Below are 21,848 nucleotides of genomic sequence, written 5' to 3'. Positions count from 1 at the left end.
GAGAGGAAGAAACTGTCTATAAACATTTGCCTTCACACTAAACTGTAACTAGACCTAACTGACACATGCAAGATGAGGAAATGGACAGTAATTCAGCCTTCCAGTTTTATACCCACAGTACCAAACAGACTACTGATACTGACATGTCTCTGAACGTCTTGCTTTTGCATGTAAGGAAGGAACTGGACATGGTTTCCTTGTGACGGGAGATTTGTTGCTGACAAAGCCAAGAGGCAGTGTAGTGGGTAATGCCCCAAAAGACAGCTTTTTGTGATGGAGTGCAATTTCATGAACAAAGCCAGTTCATGAAATTACCACTTGTCACCACTACCTCCAGCTGGTTCTTACCCCACAACACAGTTTATCAACAGTTGTGCTTCTGTAACCATTTGTGGGGTTATTCTGTAATCTGGAAAACTAAAGAGATCAATTTAAAATACAAATCCTCGGAAAAGTTTCTCCATTGTCATTTTTTCATGTCACTCAAATCATGTCCATGATCTCACGTGAACCTCAAAATAGCTACACTAACATAACTGAAGAGGCAGAAATTACAGCAGGAGTGGCCAAGAGGATTGGGATCATCTCTAAAGAGCTCTGCTGCTGAATAAAATACTCTTGAATGCAACTTGGGCTGAGTTAGACCGAGCTATCTTCTGAAGTCATAAGATCATTTCTTTAGAGAGAGAAAAGAAATGTAGACAGAAACACGCTGGCAATTCAAAACTGGCAGTAAAGTTGACTACACTGGGAAAAAGCTGGCATTAGCAGTGCCTTGTGCCAGCTGGGGGATGCATCTTCAGTCATCTAGGGGGTGACTATTCAAGATGTGGTCAGTATAGGCTTAATTTAACCCTAATGGCAGAGAAGAAAAAAGCCAAGGACTCCTCCCCAAAATTAAAAGAATGGTATTGACCTCCTAGACATACAACATTTGAAAAAGATAATTTGAAACTGCTTCTACATTTTGTCTCAATGCTAAATAAAAGCTTAGAAAGCCACATTAATCAGAGGGTGGGAGGGAAGAGCCGCTAGGAACCAAAGTTATTTGAAAACAACAAAGGTCAAAGATATCATCAACCTGTACTGCACAGGCACTGAACGTGGAGTCAGCAGGAAACGTCAGTGTACGGAAGCTGATCTCCAGTGCATCCAACCGCACATTTGTCAAGGAAACAATTGTTTAAACTCACCTGCTGGTCAGGCAAATAAATTGGAAAACGGGGAAGTGGAAAACAAAGTAATGAGTATGGCAAAACAACAGCATGATTTAGAAGGACTCTTATGTGAGAAGCATTACCTTTAACAACAGTCTTTATAAGCAATACAGGCTTGTTGTATATTCTTCTGTTGAGAGAAGCTATTTTGTCAGTGATGTACTAAATATATACATTCTATTCACAGATTATTGAAAACTGTTGTCTTGATTAGTCAGATCTTAAACGCAGACCATACAGGACTGTTAGCCCTAGGATGACAGGGACGTACTGCAATTTTTTTTCGAATGAAATTAACCACATCTGTCCATTTTATGCACAATCACTGAAAACATGTTATAATGTAATACAGCTCGAGGAAGACAGTTGACTGTGTCTGCTGAACTCCCATCCAATCTCATGGTTAATTAAAATCTATTTTTGGTGTGTGAAAGGCTTAAACTCATCAACTTTAAGTCTAATTTGCTACTTTCTTCTTAATAAACATTTTTGTTCTATTTTATTGCATATGTATGTATTATCCATTGGACTAAATCATTTAAGTCCAAATAACTGCAAATGCATTTGTGTTTCAGGTGATGGGCAATAAGTATTAATCTCTCCATTAAGAAGAAAGTATAACTGGGTTATTTTCATAGCTCTTTCTTTCGCAATTATATCTGAAAGCCATAGCATTGTTTTTTAAAAGAGAAACCTATTGAAGAAGAACATGATATTTACCACTATACATTTTGCAAAACTGTGGCTTTCCAACAGAACCGAAGTTTTAAAACATAACGATAAGGTACTTAGATATGTAGAGAAAGTATTTTTGTGTTCTGAATGTACTTTTTCTACATATCCATTTGTTTCCCTCCACCCCTCTGTTCCAACATTCAAAAACCAAAACTAAAGCACCTAATTATTTTAACTTAAAGTGATCCTCAGTTCTTTTCCTTCGCATTTGAGAGATTTGAAAAAAACTGCAAAATATAAAATGAAATGACAAAGTATTATTGGGGGAGTGCATTTATTCAACTGGTTGTCAGATGGATGCATACACTCTCTCCAAGTCTAAGGGCAATGAAATGGGCTGGATTACCATATGGCAAGGCATAAAATCTCATACAGGGAACTGTGGGAACACTGGAGTCTTGACAGTATCTGCAATAACCTTTCTGTGTTCAATGAAAGTCAATTAGAAATCATAACTTCATTCATCATGATCTCTCAAATACAGAAAATCCTAAGTAAAGACTGAAGAATAGCTTTCAGTGAAAGATCACCTTAATCTAAATGAGTCAAGATAATGAAATTCTCATCTACAAAAATTAGTAGTTTGTGGGGTGTGGGTTTTTTTTCCCCTCACTGCTGTGGAAATCTTACTTTTGTTACAGCCTATCCTCTACTCCTAGCCTCTCAATACTTGATCAGATTACAAAATCACTATAAACAAAAAGCCTGACCTGAATCACCATAACTGTGAATTTTGCAAAGCTATTTATGTCTTCAAATGTCCTGTGATTTTTGCTTTTCACAACATATAACTGCCACAAAATTGGAGGGGGGGAGGAAATAGGGGATTCTTCTCTTTCTGTTACTGACTGTAAAGCAGCCAGATAAAAACCAGGAAAAGTAAAAAGTTAAATATTATTGTTCCCTGAAAATATTTTAATCCCTTCAATTAAATCTTCAAGCTAATATGCACTCTTAACATCCTTATTTTATAATTTTGTTATGCTACTGATATTGATACAAATCATGAACGCCTAAAAGGCAGAGGGCAAACCCCTTCTCATCAAACAGTCCGTATATGGACTTTTTTAAACCTTTTAGAACCTAGTTTTAGATCTAACCATGAGGTATTATTTCCTGCTGGTGAATGACTTATGTTTACATAACTATGCATCTGACCTTTTGATGTGTTCCTCCTAACACAGAAATATTGAGTGCAACCGTGACACATTAGTATGCAATTTAACATTTTATTTTGTATGGTATCAAAGCCAATTTAAGAGGTTCTCATACTTCACTATACTCAGCTGCTGGTGGCTACCCTCATGCTGTACACTTCATTGTGTAATGACACTTCTAGGTAATGGTGTTAGTGAATGAAGCGTGTATAAGGCATTCATTTTTTAAATTCAAATCATTCCTGTGATCTGCTTAGCCTCAGTAACAGTTGCATAACAAACTGAGAAGTGTCAGACTGCAACACGTGAATGGGAATAGGAGCTTGGGAAGAGGATCAGGTTTTAAACTTGCTTTTACCCTGGGGAATATCTGACATTAAATGATATCCCTTGTGCATTAAACCCATTCAGATAGTAACACTTGAGACCAGTTATAAGCTGGGAACTGAAAGCTGTGAAACTTTCATTAACATTTCATTAAATTGTTTCTAGCTTATAACTAACTATGTAAATGCAGTGCTCTAACCTACCTCTCACCTACATCATTCCAGACTGGATCCCTGATCTACTCACTTCATAACAGTACTATAAAAAAGTCAAGCTGAGTGCTAGCACGTTACCTTCCACAGTGCCCCTGACTGCAGAAGTAGACCAAGGCTACCTCAAACCGCTACTGTGTCTGAAACATGAATGCTCAGGATGGCTCATATTGTTTTGTTGTGATTGCAAAGGCATGTTCTAGAAACTGTTTAGAATGAATCTTTTAGATCATTAAATGCCTTTGACACAACTAGCCTTGCTGGCATTGCTGATATGTAGGTATACCAGTCCAGGGATTACATAATCAGCTCCTAAATGATAACCTGTTCTCTCAGAGATCTTCGAATACAGCTTTGGTTAAGTGTTCTTCAGCTCTGAGAATTCCCCTAACATCTATTCTGTAGGATTTTGTCCCTTTTGTCAGTTTACTTTAAGGGACACTTTTGAAAGAAATAATCTAAGAGAGGCAGTGGGGAAGAGGCAGGGAAATCTGACCCACTTGCAGTTTACTTGCTTGGTTCCAAGCTTTAGAATCACACTGGATCCCTCCTCTTGGGCTTTTGGGTACCCACATCACCCAGTATCCATGGGTATCATCTTGAACCTGATCTTGGCTAAAAGACTGTAACCTTTTATAAGACTTGAAGGATAAATTACAGCACTGACATGGTAAGCTAGGATATAAAAATTTGCGGATTTATGTAGTGGTCAAAAATGTCCATATTATTAACACTTCTGATTCTGAAATACACTGAAAAAACTGCTCAGGGGGTAACTAATTCAGCATTTCTGCCTGAGTCTGAGGGACAGAGTAGGAGAAGAATGCTCCTTACCTCTGTTTTATCATGCCTCTTACACAGCAACATTTAAACATAACTTCAGGCACTTTGAATTTAAATCAATGTAATTACTGACATATATAAAACTAAGCATGTTTTTAAAGTTTGTGTGATTGGACTTTAATACTTTAACTGGATTGTTAGAATACTTCCTATCTACAGAAATCAAAAGGTTTCTCTGTAGGATATCTTATGGAGAGGCTGGAGAATCTACTCACTAAATCTCTGAAAGGCAAGTTGTACATTAGAAAATGGAATACTGAAATTATTGGCCTGTCTGCAAAATTATTAGAGAGATTAAAAGAAAACTCTTGTAACTTCAAAGTTGCAATGCAAGATATAACAACTCACATTTTCATGCAAATCACAGAAAATCACACACTAATACAGCTACTTTTTCTGATGCAAAACTAAACTGTTGTACAGAACTCATTCTAGTTTTTAACTGCAGAATTTAAAACTCATGCTTGTGTGTACCTCTTCTAAACACGGCAATGGGTTTTTTAAATGTGAGACATAACAGTATAAAATGTTGGATTCTTTTTCATATACAAACTTTTAACGTTCATTTTTAATCATAACACAGAGATCTGAATAAAGAAAGAGTGGGGGGGGGAAAAAAGAGAGAAAATAAACCTTACCTTTCTCCTTGTTTCCCACCACTTTTAGGATTGACAAAAACTAAAAGTGGATGAGTGCCTGGAACTGGAGTGATCTAAAAGAAGGGAATAACACAGCCACTCATTAATGCTGTGTGTTGCATTCATTTTTTCCTATAGTAGACAGAAAACAAAAAGCTTAATGCAAACTCTATGTTATGCTATGTAATCCAGCTGGAAGCAATTCCATAATTTGCAATAATCCTCACTTCATTAATTTGCCACAAATTGCAAGTGACTTTTTTCTAATGCTAACTGTCTGTCTTACAGCTGCGATTCCATTTTAACTTATAATTCCACTGAAATATTGATATATATATAGGTTACATCCATCAATAGAGAAGAAAACTTTAAATGCGAGAAATGCATGATGGATTCTGACAGTAATTTCCTATGGAAAAAACTATGAAGAAATAGTATTTTGTAGTAAGAAATGACACTATACTATAAAGATCAAATATAACTATATGAAATCTTAAACTTGATGGAATTTTTTTTTTTAAATTATAGAAACCTGCAATATTTAGTATGATATAAAATCACATACTTTTAAAAATGTAACAATAATGAGTTCCTTTAAACACCTTAAAAAGCTGGAAAACTTAAAAAAGTAGAGGAGAAAACATGTGGAAGGGCAAGCCTGAGGAAAAGAATGGAGAGAAAGATATGCTGAAGGAAACAATGACTTCTACCATGGTTTTTAATTCATTTGTGCATGGAAACTTTTAAATGTTCACATTAATGTTTAGTTTTACAAACTAACACCTTCCTTTAAGTAATAGTGTTAGTCTGCATTTCTAGATACCAAAAGATGTGCATGTTAACTGTCTTTGGTCCATAGACTTGAAGAACATTAAAAAAAATTACATCAGATGATCTCTCTCTAATATTTGTTTTTAAACCATAAAGCTAGACTATTCATATTTAAAATTATCACTTTTACACATATATCAATACTAGAATGTTTAAAAACATATTAAAAGTTCAAAGTCAACATCTCCAAAGTCATGCACTGAAAACTTCAGAGACAAATCTTAGACTGTCTCTGTTTCAAAATGATACATTGAAAGCTCTTGCTCCAAATCCTTGTTCCTAATTCCTGAAACAACAAAATCTTTTCAGCTGAAGATCTCATAAAATGTAATTTAAGGCAGAACCCAAGAAACATGATAGCTAAGGTGTCTTACAGGCATCCTATAGACATAGCCATATAATCCAAGAGGCATCTAAAATCACTTCTAGTAGGAAGTGTTAGGCACTAGTGTGTCACCTCCATCCATAACTTCAAAAACAATGGATCCAAATTTATTCCAATATATACAACAAATAATGAAAAACTCCAGCAAACTTAGTGGAATTAAACCTAGCATAAAACCAACCAGTATCACATTCTGGCACAGTATGTTGTTACAGCAAAGTGCTGTATGTTGAAACATATATCAAATTACAGGATATAGTGAAGTTTGTCATATATTTAATTTTTATCTACTGTTTTAATCAATTTTAGTTATTTAGCCAATTCCCATGATGTTTGTTCCTGTGAACTAAGTGTAAACCAACGGTGCTCATTGTGACAGAGATGGACTACCTACTGAAATCCCTTAGGACGCAGGTTAATTAATGAGACTCATCCTAAGGTTATACATGATCTATTACTTCCTCTAATTAGAAATAATAATCCTGATCATTACGCTGGTTAGCTAGAAAGAAGTAAGATGAATGTGCTTAACTATGATTAATTGTCTTTAAGTCGTGCAGATCTCCACTGCCACTAACTTATCTGCTCACTGCAGTCTGATGGAAAGAAGGTTTGGTCTTGATACTTTTCTCAACAAAAGCTAAATGATGAACTTATTTCTATTTTAAATCTTTTATTTCAAAACTTAACCATACAATTAGAAGTAGAAAGTTTAGGACCATCACAAAAATCTAGTAACTAGTTTGTTTTCCACTCAATTCCAAAATAAGGTCTCTTTTAATTAATTCCTTACAGCTTTTCCAAATTACTTCTCTAGATAACATAGCTCTTTCCATATAATAAACAATGCAACTAAAGATTTACACTAAATTTGTTAAGATTTTCAAGCCTTAATCTAGCATCATTTAAAGGCAATCTCCACAAAGTTATTGGACAAGTGACTTAAAGTTACAAAAAAAAAAATGGTGGACCAATTATATATGTAGCTTCTTCCATACCAAAAACAGGTCTAACAGGAGTAGTATGAAGATTTGCTGGGTATCTTTGATATGTCACCTTTGGTACTTAGATCATAAACAAATGCAAATAACATAATGATCAAGTTTTCTGAATAAAAGAGGTTCCCAAAAAGTCACAAAAATCCTTTTCCTGTTTAAAAGGTCAACTTAAAATGAGACCATGCCAGCAAAATCAGAGTATTAGAATCAGAGTAGCATGCTTTGGCCAGATACAGGAGAATTAGAGTAGTATACTTTGGTCAGCTACAGAAATTTTTTGCTCTAGACCATCTTTAGGCAAAACATTAACTTTAATTACCAGTTATATTTATGGAATCTTACATCTTCCTGGAAATAGTTCCAAAATTACACAATCTGTGAGTGAAAAAAAACCCCTAACAGTCTCACTGATCCCAGCCTTTCACTATGGTGTCCGTCGAGATTCACAGCCTTGACAATGACCAAGTTATCATTATTGATATTGATCAAAAATGTAATAGTTGGTGCTAAGATGGATTCCTGTTACTCAAAACCAATTTTACCCAATAGAGAAAAACAAAGACCACAGTATAATCAGCAAATTAGGGTCATCACTGCAGAATTATTTCTAATGTTATCACTACGATTACCAGTATTGTATCGTGCACTACATTATAGACGTAGCATTACAGAACAATACCAAGCAATTCAGAAAACACCGCAAATCCATTCAATAATTATTGTACCATCTTAGTCCTCACTCCTTCTTTCTCTCCTTCTCAAGTGATAATAAATAAAAGCAATGATGAATCCGAGGCTTTGGTTCATCATGGAGAGAGAAGACAGAACATAAATTTTGGATCATACTAACAAAGTTATAGAAAAGCTTATGCCCTAATTACCTGACAGCATAAATTTTAGTAATTTAAGTTTGTGTATGCAAGAGTCAGTGGTGCTAGGAGTTTGCTAGTTTGAACAGACTAGGTACTATATCCCAGGCCCTGTATTGTGTAAGTGGGAACTAGAGTCTTGAAAAATACTTGAAAATATACTATGAGCATAAGCGATCTAATGCTTGGAGTAAAACCAAAATTCATAATGATACATGGCGCTGCTACCAAAAGGAGATGCCAAAGATGCTCCTCTATCTAGAGCAGCTGGGCTCACTGAATTGCATGGATATCACCCAAAAGTTAGAAAACTGTATGCTTCCTTTAGCACCAGTTTATTAGCCACGCTGTGAATGATTTGACGGAATTTGAGCTTTCTGTCAATGAATACTCTACCCTTTTTGCTTCATGCTCTGTCACAGATGATCTGGATAGCAATGCAGCCTGTGAGGATGGTAAGTACAGAAAGAGATCCCTAAAAGCCATGGATAATGATCGCTGCAACATCCTACTAGACTGTCAATGGAACAGCTATGTGACTGCACAGGTTTTAGGGTTTGGGGTTTTTTTTCCTTTTCTTTGGATTCTCAACAAGAATGTTTCCCTAACCTGAAAGATGAAACAATAAAATAAGTCTTTCTATGCTGACACAATAAGGTATAACTTGAAGTAAGTATAAGGTGCACGCATTTGATCTATGGTAATGGAATTTTTTACATTTTACTGAATCTCAATTGCAACATATCAAAAGATACAGAGAACAGTCAACTATGTATACTAAGTGATTATCACATTGCTAACATGATGATCATTTAATTCCTCAGGAAATAAAGAAGCTGCATCATGTATGTAAATATTGATTTTACTTTAAAATATCTCAAGGGAAAGAAGTCAAGCAATTCAGGCAGAACTTTGGCATGCCTCTAAGCTCCCTTAAATAACACTAGTTCATCACACACACAGGTTTTTCTTTCAAGTAGAAAAAACTTCCATTTTTATTCTAGTTATCTCTATTACTGAAACCACCTTGCTTCTCTCCACTCTTAATTTTGATATTGCAAATACACTACTTGGAAATACCTGGACAAATAACGTCCTTGAAGTTTACTCCATCCATCTATTAATTAACAGATCCAAATGAGAATAGTTAACAGTTATCAAGACATAGACTCAGATTTATAATGTAAATTCACACAATGCTGCGTGACAGATACTAAAACAATCAAGTTCAGCTTCACCCCACAATACAGGTGTTTAAGAGCTAGTTTTTCCTCCCCCTTAATGTTTTAGGAAATCCTACCAATCACATGAGAAGCAGATTTGCACTGCAGGATTCCTGTACAGATAGAAGAATTTACCTATTGTATTTTTAAATATGTAAAAGTGAAATATTATAAGAGTGAATGTGTAGAAACTATTTCACTTTAACGATTACTCACTCTATCATTGTCTTCATACCTACAAGTATCTCCTTTAAATTAAAATAACAATAATCACACCTGAAGACCTTGTCCATCTACAGTGACGGAATTTGCTCTTTGCATTTTGTTCCGTTCTCCCAGTTTGTTCATTTGCTGGGGGCAACTCTTTTCTTTTTTCACTGTTGCCTGTCTTTCCTTGAAAAAAAGAAAAGAAGAAAATGGAACATTTTAACACATTATATAATGTCATACAATTGTAACTGAGACTGTGCCTCCAAAAAGTTGGGTTTTGACTAGATAGTAATGTCAGATTTTGCATTAATGAAAATGAGATCTCGGTCAAGTTATTACACAATGTCTGGCCACTTCACATGACATCTATCTATGTGCCTGGACATTCCATAATGACTACGCAATAGATAGATGAAAAGTGTGCAGTCACAACACAAATTAATGCAATGATGTGAAAAGATAATCTGACATTGCCAGGATGGCATTCTGAAACTTGAAAGCCAATCATACCATATACTTGATTGTTTAGTAAGCAAATTGATAAGAGATCAGTAATTTATCAAAATTTCATCCTGACTGCTAGCAAAGATTGCTTTAAGAGTACTTTACCACTTTGGCAAAAATATACCTGTTCTAAATGTACCATAATCAACCGACTGAGTGGCTTTTTATAAAATATGTATTTTATATCAGAAAGAAACCAGAGTCTACATCAGATTCTAAGCCATTGGCAACTTTTGATGCTGATACACAGCACAATCAGATGGATATCTGAAAGAGGAAAGCTCAGAAGTATGTTGCTGTAATCACATTTTCAACTGTTGTCAGGTCATTTCAGAGAACTCTGAATGAAGAAAAAAAATAAATGTCCTTGCTCTTTGTATCTCATTTATCCTATTTATAAACTGCACCCAGCATGTCCTTTTAGGTTGTCCAAAAACGCACCATAAATTAAGACAGCAGATGTTTATAAAATAGAATCAGTGTCCCCAATCCCAACTGCACCCCAGTCACTTTCCTCACTTCACAAATGCAAGGAGGCTTTAAACTAGTCAGGGGAATGGGCTGGCACAAAGCTGCTGCACTAGAAAGGAGCATGAAGGACGCTGTTGCACCCCCTGCAAATGCACTCAGTAAGCAGTTCATTAAATGTTACCATTTACGTTCCATACCAGGCCAAACCCATCTCTGAGCTACCTCTGATAAAGCCTTAGGGATTGCACTAGCAATTAATCCATGCCACTCTTTCTGGAGCAGTTTAAACTGGTAAGAAACATTGACACAGATTCTCAGGCAGGAAAGGAATAACTCCCAGCCTAATACAGTGCCTTCTAACACAGATGTGGACCATCACTGTTTTTATACCATCTTTACTTTCCTTAAATTTGGAGACTGACACAGCCTCAATCTAGTCCTGATGCAAATAGAGGTCCAAGTCATCCCAGGCTGCTTCGGGGAGCTAAGTGCTTTGGGGAACTGTGAAAATCTGATCGCATTTCCTATGAAAGCACTGACAAACCTATGTCACAGAAAAAGAACACTATTTCCCGTATACAGTGAGATTCCTACGAGATTAGTTAACTGAGCTCTTGGATGCTTTGAGTAACATAATCAGTTCAAGAGGATGTCCAAGAGTCTTAGACTACAATATCATTGCTTTTAACTGAAAACAGTAAAAGCAACTAGTGCTATTCATCTCAGCCCTAACCTTCAAAACACACTGTCCGTATCACTGCCTAAGAAATCACCAACTCTGCACTTATGTATTTGAATTTTTTTAGAAACTAGCACTAGGATGAAGCATCCAAACAGAATTACATTTGTGAACTAACACAAAACATTAATGTACAAATAGTGAGCAAGAAAGTTCAGTATGAAGGAAGCTTCACACTTCATTACATATGTAAGAAGCAGCTTTGGGGTTTCAAACAACTTTGCAAATAACTACCCTTAAAAGTCACCACATTTTATAAGTAAGCATACCATGTTAAACAGGATTTTATATTACAGCCAAATCTGGGTGTTGGATATTGCAACATCTTCAAAAAAATCAAATCAGCTGTCAGTAATGTAGACACACAACTAGTAAAAAAGCCTGATTTCTAACAAAAATCAGCCATGGAGCGCAAATTTTAAAAAGTCTAGAGAAATGTTAAGCTAAACAACATATTTATGACAGTTCAAAGTGTGACAGTGCTGGAACAGATCCAGCACACTGAGTATGTGCATTTAGAGAGGTTAAAAAAAACACTGCTCAAAAGAGGCCTACTTATAAAGTGTGGCACTAAAAATCTTCTGCATATATCATGCTATTACTTAGAAGAAAAGTATTTATACACTGCTGAGAACTGTCTTCACATAAAAGATGCTTACCACAGTGCCCAAACCTATTGCTATCATTCACTCACAAGCAAAATGCAGTAACAATTACCTCAAGCAAAGTTTTGGATATTGGGGTTTTTTTGTTCCAGCATGATACAGATAGCAGCAAAAACCCTCAGCTGGCCTTGGCCCTATGACTGCTGCATTAGCAACATTCCTTCTCCAATTTATATTACCTGTTCCATAAGTAAAACAATTGCTTGACTCACAGACAAAGGCAGCTTCTCCTAAGCAGTGACTACACAAGATTAGGCCATACACCTCACACAATATAAAGGAAAAAAGTATATTCATGATACCGAATTGTCTAGTGTTGTTAAAAAAAATGAAATATAGATACCTGACCTCATTATCATTGAAGGTCTGCTTCCTTCGGTGATAATTTTTGAATAAAATACAGATAAAGTATTTCATATCACCCATCCTATATGCATATGCTACCACATGCATATGATACATGTCACCACATGTACTAACAGTGCTCTCTGAAATATTTCTGAAGAAGCTGATAGGAGATTCTAGGTTTCCTGGAGTTATATATCCTATAATTTTTAGATGTGTCATACTAGTGAGAATCTGACTTGGTTTGTATGAAATAATGTAATAATGTGTATCTTCATTCTACTGAATAAATCTATTAATGAAACAGAAAAAGATTTACCATTTCATTAAAAAAATCTCTTAAATATTCTTTCACAGATACTTTTGTTTCACACATGAAATAGAAAGCTGGCTTTCTAATGCAGTTGTACATGACTTTAAATAACTTTATTTCAGGAACTATAACATTACTAAGCTATCCAAGAGTGTCAGGAATTAAACAGTGTCATTTTTTAATGAGATAATAACAGTTTAATAAAATCATCTGTGTATAATAGCCTACAAATTCTAGCAATGTTACGACAAATTTGACATGCATTGAATAAATGGTTTTACAAAATGCAAAAATCTATTTTTCAAGGTAAGGAATGTTTCTACAACAGTTGTGCTGTATTTAATATCTTGTTAATTAAGGCATACAAAATGATTAATGTATCTGTGAACCATTTCGTTTAGTGGACATGCATGAGGTTGATAGAGATACTGAATACAGCATTTTAAAAGCTATTGTACATTTTGATGGCTCAAAGAATCAAGCTTTTCTGTTCTTTTGGTATGTGCCAGAGCACATACCTTTCAAGAGAGTACTTACCACAACAAAATCTTTTCCACCCATTTTGGCACCTCTCATGCCTTCTTTTCTCCCCTTGAACTCCCACTTTGAAGTCAATATACTGGAGCTTCTACAATTCAGTATTGCTCCAGAGAGATCACTGTCAAGTAAGGACTATTCAATTGTACCCATCCCGTATTCATCCAACAAAAAAGAATTGATAAATAAGACAGGGCCTTTCAAATGATAACACAGGATACCATGTCTAGATTTTTAGTTCAGCCCCAAAATGCACTTCATAGCAAAAAGAATGTACAGTCTCACAATCCATTAGTACTCGTGCGTACATGGATGCCTCCCGTTACGCACCTCAGGGAACAAACCTCCTAAAGTGGGTAGCGTCTGTTGGAAAAAAAGAATGTTAGGCTGCAACACCGAACGGCTGGGATGGCAAGGGGCATGGAGGGAGCGCTCACAAGGAACATTACATTGCAGCAGTTGTACTTAACAACAAATTTTTACACATTTGCACAACTGTACTCCCGCAATGTTTCGGCTGTCATATTATACAATTTATATTCCAGGAAGCATGTGTGGGATCATTTTAGTACCAGCTAAAAATATTAGAAAACCTGAGGACTTTATTCTTTCAAATAGTAAAAAGAGATTCTTGGTACCTGGGGAGTATTCGTTTTGTTTTATCTTCCAAGTCTTTGAATCCTCATCCAAAGCGAGGAATCCTATTTAGAAAGCTTTCTTCTACTACAATTGACAAGCTATACCACATTCATCCTCAAAAAGTACTTCTACTCTTTCTTTATATAGAGGTACAGTCTTTGCACAAAACACTAACAGTTAGAAATAACATACTCTATCGTAGCTGTCATAAGAAAACAGAGGAATAGTAAATAATGGCTTACTAAATAGTTACTTCTTTATATTTTAACTGCTGTCATAGAATCCAGTGCCAATGCAACAAAAATTGCTTTTTCTTACCTTGTCTCTTAATCAAGGTGCAAATCTATTTTTCTGGATTATTTTGTATACTGCTGAGATTATTTAAAACAATTTATTTTATACATTAAACAACAATTTATTTATACATCAAATAGGATTGTAAAGCCATTAGTGAATGATTAATACCATTACACAGTTTGTCAAGAAACTACTGAAAACTTGACAAGATTAGTGACCAATTCACTAGCAAAAATACTGTCCAGTGAGTTGCACATGCCCACACTGTAAAGGAAAGGTAAGGCTTCTAACTATTCTGAGAGCTGTCTTGATAGAAACATTTGCAGCTAAGAAAAAAAATAATTTAAAAATCACATTACATCAATCAGAAGGAGGTATTTTGTCACCCATAAGACTACTAGCCAAAATACGTGGAAAAAGACAAGGCTGGAATGGAGATGATGTCATTTAAGAACGTCTTCAAAAATAGCTGACCACAAGACTGTTCTGAATAAGGAATTGCTACATGAAAACTTTATATATATACTTTGTGTTGATTGCTTAATATGTCTTAATAAAGATGTAAAGAATTACACATCAAAATCACAATCAAGTGTTTCTCATTTAGCACGTCAGCCTTAGTTCATTTAGTTGGCTGAAGATAACTTGCCTTACATCTTGCACCCATTCAATATATGCATCGACATGCAACAACAGTAGGGCCCAAGACTTCTAATTTAATTTGTAACCTAAAATGAACTTGGTCTATAGCAAGCAATTATATACACCGTCCAAGAAAGACAAAAGAGTTGGAAAAGAATTTTGAAAATAAAAACATGCTAAACTCCAATGAAGGAGCATGTAAGGAATAAACTTAGGGACAGACAGCAGTGATGAGTTGTGGGCAGGCAACTAGGTATAACTTAAAATGACTGAATGGCTGCCATTTCAGTTTATCAGCATCTTATTATTTTAACATTGAACTGTGTTTGCCGAACAGATAATTAGTTATGAAGATACATTTTCCTCCAGGGCAATTATTAATTTCCTTCTGACTTCAAAGAAATGAAAAAGCTCTTAGTGTAGATAAGCACACCATTATATTTCAAGTCTGGTTTAGATTCTCAGAGAACTGAATCTGCAATACAATACGCAATTGAAAGGGAAAAAAGTGGTTTGTTTTTGAATCTGTTTCAGTTGTTACATCATTACTTAATATTCAACAACCAGATTTAAATTCCCCCCCCTGAAATGTATATATTCAAAGAACTGGTTTTTTATAGTATCTTTGTTCAGAAACTCAGAATAAGGCTAGTACTCAACTTCAAAGGATCAAGTTGCTCATAAAGATGCTTACACACTGCACTGACTTTCTGCACTCCATGTTGAGCTTGGATTCAACAGAGTTAAAACTGATCTCTACTATAATAAGAACAGAAGAATCATTTCAGGATTAAAAACTGGAAAAGGGATTAAGAAAGCTCATTCTTCAACCAGCAACTGCTTATTCCCTTTCTCTCTCTCTGCATCGCTGCTTTCCTACTTGAGTAACATTTACTTACCTCACAGGAAAATAGTATTAGTAAAACATATTATCAGACATGGAAAAAATACCTATTGAGCCATATTGCAATTATAACACAGCCATTAGCTATTCTATCTAGTCTCTCTAAATACTGATAGTCAAAGAAAATTCTTGTACAACATTTTAAAATTTAATTCAGTATTACTTTTTGCCAGCATCTTATCACACTTGCTATATTTACACAAAAGTTCGAAGCTATAGATCATAATGTATATTGCTTAGTTGCATAAGGCACTTTTCTTAGCTAAAATATTGTAATCTGCTGTGTATATTGTTTTACATGCCTGAATAGAACTAGTTATAAATGGAAGATTTCTGAACATTTACGTCAATAAAATACAATTGTACAATAAAATGCCAAACCAATCTAAACCCAAATCAGATACATCCATTTCCTCCACCAAAATATACGGCCATTTATATTTTAAAGTAAGAGGTCAAGTGAATTCGACTTACGATGTTATTTTATAGTAGGTGTATATGAACAAATTTACTCTATGACGTATAGAAATTCTCTATATATTTTATATATATCAAATTCTTCCTATATATATATTCTATATTTATATAAATAGAATTTATGCTTAAATGATTTTGTCCTAAAAAGTTATAACCACCTTCACTAGGCAGAAGAAAAGGCAAATTCATCGATGAGAAAAGAAACAGGAAGTGAGTTGTCCCAAACTTTTTATCATGATGACCAATTTGTCCCAGAATGCTGAACAATGAAGTTGAAAACTGAACACAACGAAACATATCCAATTATAAAATTTATTTCTTTCACTTCTTGTCTTCAATATTATATCAGACTCTCCCCCTTTGAAATAAACTGGTTACTATGGAGACAGTGATAACTGCCATATAGTAAAGCTCAAACCATAATCAGGGTACCTTATGCTTTAAAATTTATTCCATATTTTTTTTTATTCCACGATTAACAGTTTTTATTATAGTTTTCAAAATCAATGTTAGAAATTAAGTAAAAAATAATTCATTGTAAAACTCACATAAACAATAGGAGAATCAAAATCATCATACATTATGAAATAAATACATATTTATTAAATAGTAGTCTTTTATTGGTTGATTCGTCGTTACCCAAGGCTGTATCTATTTTGGTGGGAAACAGGGAAATCCAATTACTTTTCTACAAACATAATAAGAATCAGAACATGCTATGTGTTCATCAATAAACAGAGTAAAATAAAGGAAGGCATGAAACCAAGAAGCCTTTAAAATGTATGTTAGCATTTTTCCCTTTCTGAATTATAAAGGGATGGGGGGAGAGAAGCTGTATTATAAGGAGAGACCAATTTTTTTTTCTTCACTACTCACTCATCTCATTCCAATACCCAGTTTTTAACCTGGTTATGATCTAATTCTGTACTCTTGGTAGGCTAGGATTCAATTGAGTTAAAGATTTTTAAACTCACTGCCAGTCAACCTTATCATGAACTTTCATTATGTGCATGTAATTAATTGGGTCCAATGAACAATATCAGCACTGAGTTATAGACTTTTTCCCCCCACCATATAATTAGAATATAATTACCCACAGGATATCAGAATGATGCAAAACCTTTCCTCTAAATGTGCCCTCATTAGGAAACAACTCTCAATGTACATTTATTCAATCAGTATGAATTAATTAAAACGTTACTGAAATAAAAGACAGTAACATTAAAGTGTATCTGACATCTATTAAAAGACTATCACTTGAGATCTGCACACACAGTTTATAACAAAACTCATTTAACTTGAAGAAAAAACTTCACCATACAACAAGCCTTATTTACGGTAAACAGAAAAGTAAAAAGGACTGGTTTTAAAGTTGACAGACTGCATTTTACTAAAACATTTTAAAGTATTGCAGTGAGATGAAAAATCTTTATATGGCATTGAATCTAGGCAGCTATGTGATTCTTTCATCATATACACAGTATCCACTGTGTGAGTTTCCCTATGGTTTCTTCTTCAGCTGAGAACGTAGCTTATCGTATTTAGGAATAATATTTGATGAGTTCCATTTTGTGCAGTTTTGAAGATGGAAGCCCCCTTATATAACTTAGTTTTGAAGATGGGAGCCCTCTTATTTAACTTAGACAAGTCATCTAACTTTCAGATGATCAGGCATTTAGGTTCTCTCTCCAGCCATTAAGAGAAGGGACAGTATAAGAATCATGGGAGTTGCTCTATTTTAGAGGAATCTTTCTTGTATCTGAAGACCCTAAACAAGTAATTTAGAACAGTCATCTGAGCTGAGATGGCTACATCTCAGGGAAGAGAAATGTCACCCTTTGCGATACTACAGTCAGGAAGGGTAGGTTTCTTATTTATTCTTCACAGTTGCAACAATGATTCTGGATGTCAATGGATACCTACGAAATGAAAAAACTGAGAAGATATGGACCTGAACAACAAATCGCAGCTGAGAGACCAGTTTGGAAGCTATGGTATAATACATGGTGCTATGAAATGCAATTTATGAAAAAATTCTCCTTATCTCTGCCGAAAGAGTTGAAGCTGGACTTCACAGCAACTGAAGAAATGAGACATGCTGGATGAGAAAAGTAAAAATATGAATGTCCTTAGTTCTGCAAAAGAGAAAAGATGAGAAGGGATTTAGCCTATACTCTTGAAGGAAAACCTATGAGAAGGCATCTTGGTCTGAGATGAACTCTGTCAGTTTTCTGGAAGAAGTCTGGACTTCCAAAGTTACAGATGGAAGGGAGGGCCAAAACTTTTGGGAGATCAGATACAGGATTTTTCAACTTGCTATTTTCCCACAACTCCTATAACTTACTCTACAGGGAAAGGAGGTATGTTCTTCTCCGATACCTCAAAATACTCAAGGATAAACCTGGTACAGAAAGCATTGTGGCTATCTGCTTTTCTTTACCCTCCACATATATGTAGCACTGAGAGAATATTATTGCTCAGCTGATCACTCAAGCTAAATGTGTGTCCTAGGGTGAAAGACCCTTCCACTGTCAGGTACATCAGGTTTGACACGTCTGAACACATTATTTCTATTAACAGACATGCTTACTATTGTATCTTTAGACAATTTTGACATGGATGTATTCACTGGTTTTGCTGTCATTATTGAGAGTGCTGGTTTCACATACACTGAAGTATTATGTTTCTCAAAAGGAATCGCCGTAACAGGAAATGGGAGGAACTAATTAAAAAGTTACTAACAGAAATAATATGTACACTGTAATCAATCATTTCTAGGAGGAATTCCTATTAGCTAGGTCACTGATGTATTATTCGTAATGTAAGTGTACTCAGGATTTTAATGCATTTTTGGAAGAAACTACTAGAAGACCAAATTACTACAAAATTATAAAGTTCCTATTAAATGACAGTAAAATACATTTTCCATTCCTAACAATATACATTGCGCTGAAATACATGTTTTATGTTACATTATTAGTATGTAATACTGAAACATGATTCTGATGCAGGAAAACATATTTACTTCTGCTTATGCCTTCCAAATTTGCAGATAAAACAAACCTATTCAAGGATGATTTGACTCTAGAGTGGTTTTATATATCCTCTAAACAACTTAACTAAACTCCAATTGTGGAATGAAAATCTTAATTCCTCTATCCCTCTTCCTCTCCTGTAAAGAAAATGGAGTTACACAAATATAATTGAAGATGAAATTTCATGCTGAGGCTTTATTCAGTTTGTAAGAATGGCAAACAATAAATAACAATAAAATTAAAGCAGTCCAATAACAAAATCATAATTTCTACAAGTTAATTTTTAAACTATGACCTAAAATCCTGAAAATTAAATAATGTAATGCAGAATGTAATCATCCAACAAACTTAAAATAATATTTTACAATTACTATTCAGAACCTGTCCAGGTAATATCACAATACTATTACAGACAAACTGTAAAACTACTCTTATTATTTTTCAAATATATTAAAAAATATTTCATAAATATTAAAGCCAGCTTTCCATTGCTTTACCTTCACTGACAGCAATGGAATAGTCCCAGTTTACTCAAGTAGAGGGGCCAAAGTCTAGCATCTATCCCTTAGCAGATTTATCAATAAACAGCCAAAAGGATTAATCAGAAAACAAGTAATTTACAATGGGCATGAATATTATTCTTAATGATCAGAAACAGGTTTAAGATTGGAAGGTTTATTTTCTTGGTTTTCCACCCTGCAATAAATCATTCTTTCTTAAGTTCAAGCATTTCCTACCCTTATTATGAAATATATTTAAAGGGACCACACATCTGTTCTGTTATGAATATGATGATGCTATGACTTTCATCAGCATAAAACATCCAATTTAATATATAAATACGTAAGTTAATTCCGAAAATCTTTTTTCAGTATAAACTGGTCAGCTCTTTTCTATACAACCTACACATAGCATGCATTTTTATTTTCATTGAATTGAGTTATTGTTTTTGTGGACAGAGAAATTTACTGTCCACGGCTGCAGAATAAAATATACCATAATGTTGATGCATAGCTTACTGCAAGACCAGTGTCATCATTCTAGGTAACCTCCGGCTTAGATCAGAGACCTCAGCATTGCAGATATACAGTATGCATCCCAAGCAAAAACTGTCCATAAGAATAACTTCATTATTCTGGGAAGTTGGATCTATAAAAGATGTAAAATGTAGAAGTGTTCTGCCTATACGGTTTCTGGTAAGTACAGTCTGAGTAAGTGATAAAACCTGAGTCAGCTTCAGTTATAATATGCCCTACAGAAAGTTCATTCTCACATGAAGGCAAATGCACTATGCAGAGGATAAAGCACGCTTGTGCCTATAAACTCATCAGCCAGGATTACCCATTGTGTTTAAGGTTCACACAGTTCTGTGAATTTGAGAAATATTCTGGCAGTCAGTCCCAGCATCACTTCAGCCATTACCTAAGACAGAGGACTGCATCTGAAATAAACATACAGACAACTCACCAATACTACTGGGCAGATTGATGTGGGTGGTAAAATATGGTCCTTCAAAGGTCCACAGTCACATTCCGGTTTTAGATGTGAAGCACATTTGTTATGCAACTATGGGAAGACAGAAAAATGAAGATTCAACTTAGACATTTTACTACTACAGTCAAAAAAAATGGTCATCTTAGAATGGGGTGAGTTTAATTAATCTAATTATTACTAGAGTACTACAAGGAAAATGAAACACACCGCAGTTGAAAGCCCCCTAGGATTGACAAAACCAATGAATTTCTATTGAAGCAAAAAACAGTGGATCAAAATATTCCCCAGTTTGGAAATTGCACATGTGGTCCAGCACACAAAATGAGAAAATCTTATGGCAGTACAGTAACCTCAGCATAGTGTTACTGCTGATCAGAACCATTATTTCAGAAGACAGCTTCCTGAACTTCTGTTCTACTACTAGTGGGCAATCTGGGGTAATTCAGGGCAGCCTTTGTCATTATTAGTATAACTCTGCTTCCTACCCAAAGCTGATAAAGTCACTACCAATTCAATTGTGATGCCACAGTATCTATGAAAATACATATGAAATAAGAGAGTAGTGTAGGAATATCTAAGAGCTTTGATCTATATTGGTCTTGATTGAATCAATGTTCAGGCTTCCATTTACTGCTGAGGAACCTGAATTACTCTCCTTTTTCTACTTTATTCTTAGCATTCATCCAGTTTTCCTGGAAGCAATGAGAAGAGTTCTACTCTGAAAACATGGAAAGAATATTCTCATGTCTGCTGACTGAAAGAGCATTGGCTTATTTCTGTATTGTTAAAAAGGCAGAAGGGAAAAATGTCTATATAATATAAAAATAAAATGCCAACAAATAAGGATATATTTCTTGAAATATTTTTGCATTAGGAATCAAGAGATCTTGTCGATATTTTAGGATTTAACTCAACTCAAATTACTCTAAACAGAATATTTCAACATAAATATCCAGGCACACAGTACAAAGGCACAGTTGTGTGCCTGGATCATGGAAAGCATTCACATTTAAATGGTATATTTCACAATATTATTAGAGATAGCCACAATAAAATTCATATTAATAAAGTTCATATTATGAAATTTGGTGAAAGCTTATTGTTTTGGACTCTATGATCTTAAAGATTTTTTCCAACCTAA

At 34.7% G+C, this 21,848-nt stretch overlaps 1 protein-coding gene across 4 annotated transcripts in view; it reads right to left on the bottom strand.

The window, feature by feature from the left end:
* The window catches only part of DGKB (diacylglycerol kinase beta), a 356,801-nt gene that overhangs the window by 219,364 nt on the left and 115,589 nt on the right, over positions 1–21,848 (bottom strand). For 2 of the 4 annotated variants that reach the window (XM_074863476.1, XM_074863484.1), the window contains 4 exons: positions 20,681–20,779; positions 13,550–13,582; positions 9,712–9,828; positions 5,130–5,203 (listed from right to left, as the gene is read on the bottom strand). In XM_074863476.1, the coding sequence (XP_074719577.1) occupies positions 5,130–5,203; positions 9,712–9,828; positions 13,550–13,582; positions 20,681–20,779 (323 nt within the window). The remainder of the gene's footprint in view (positions 1–5,129; positions 5,204–9,711; positions 9,829–13,549; positions 13,583–20,680; positions 20,780–21,848) is intronic. The other 2 variants (XM_074863493.1, XM_074863502.1) reach the window with 1 other exon arrangement.

The sequence above is a fragment of the Strix uralensis genome, chromosome 1, assembly GCF_047716275.1.
Source record: "Strix uralensis isolate ZFMK-TIS-50842 chromosome 1, bStrUra1, whole genome shotgun sequence".
NCBI classification, from domain to species: domain Eukaryota; kingdom Metazoa; phylum Chordata; class Aves; order Strigiformes; family Strigidae; genus Strix; species Strix uralensis.
The sequence above is the reverse complement of the archived record's forward strand: the minus strand, read 5'-3'. Positions and strand labels throughout refer to the sequence as shown.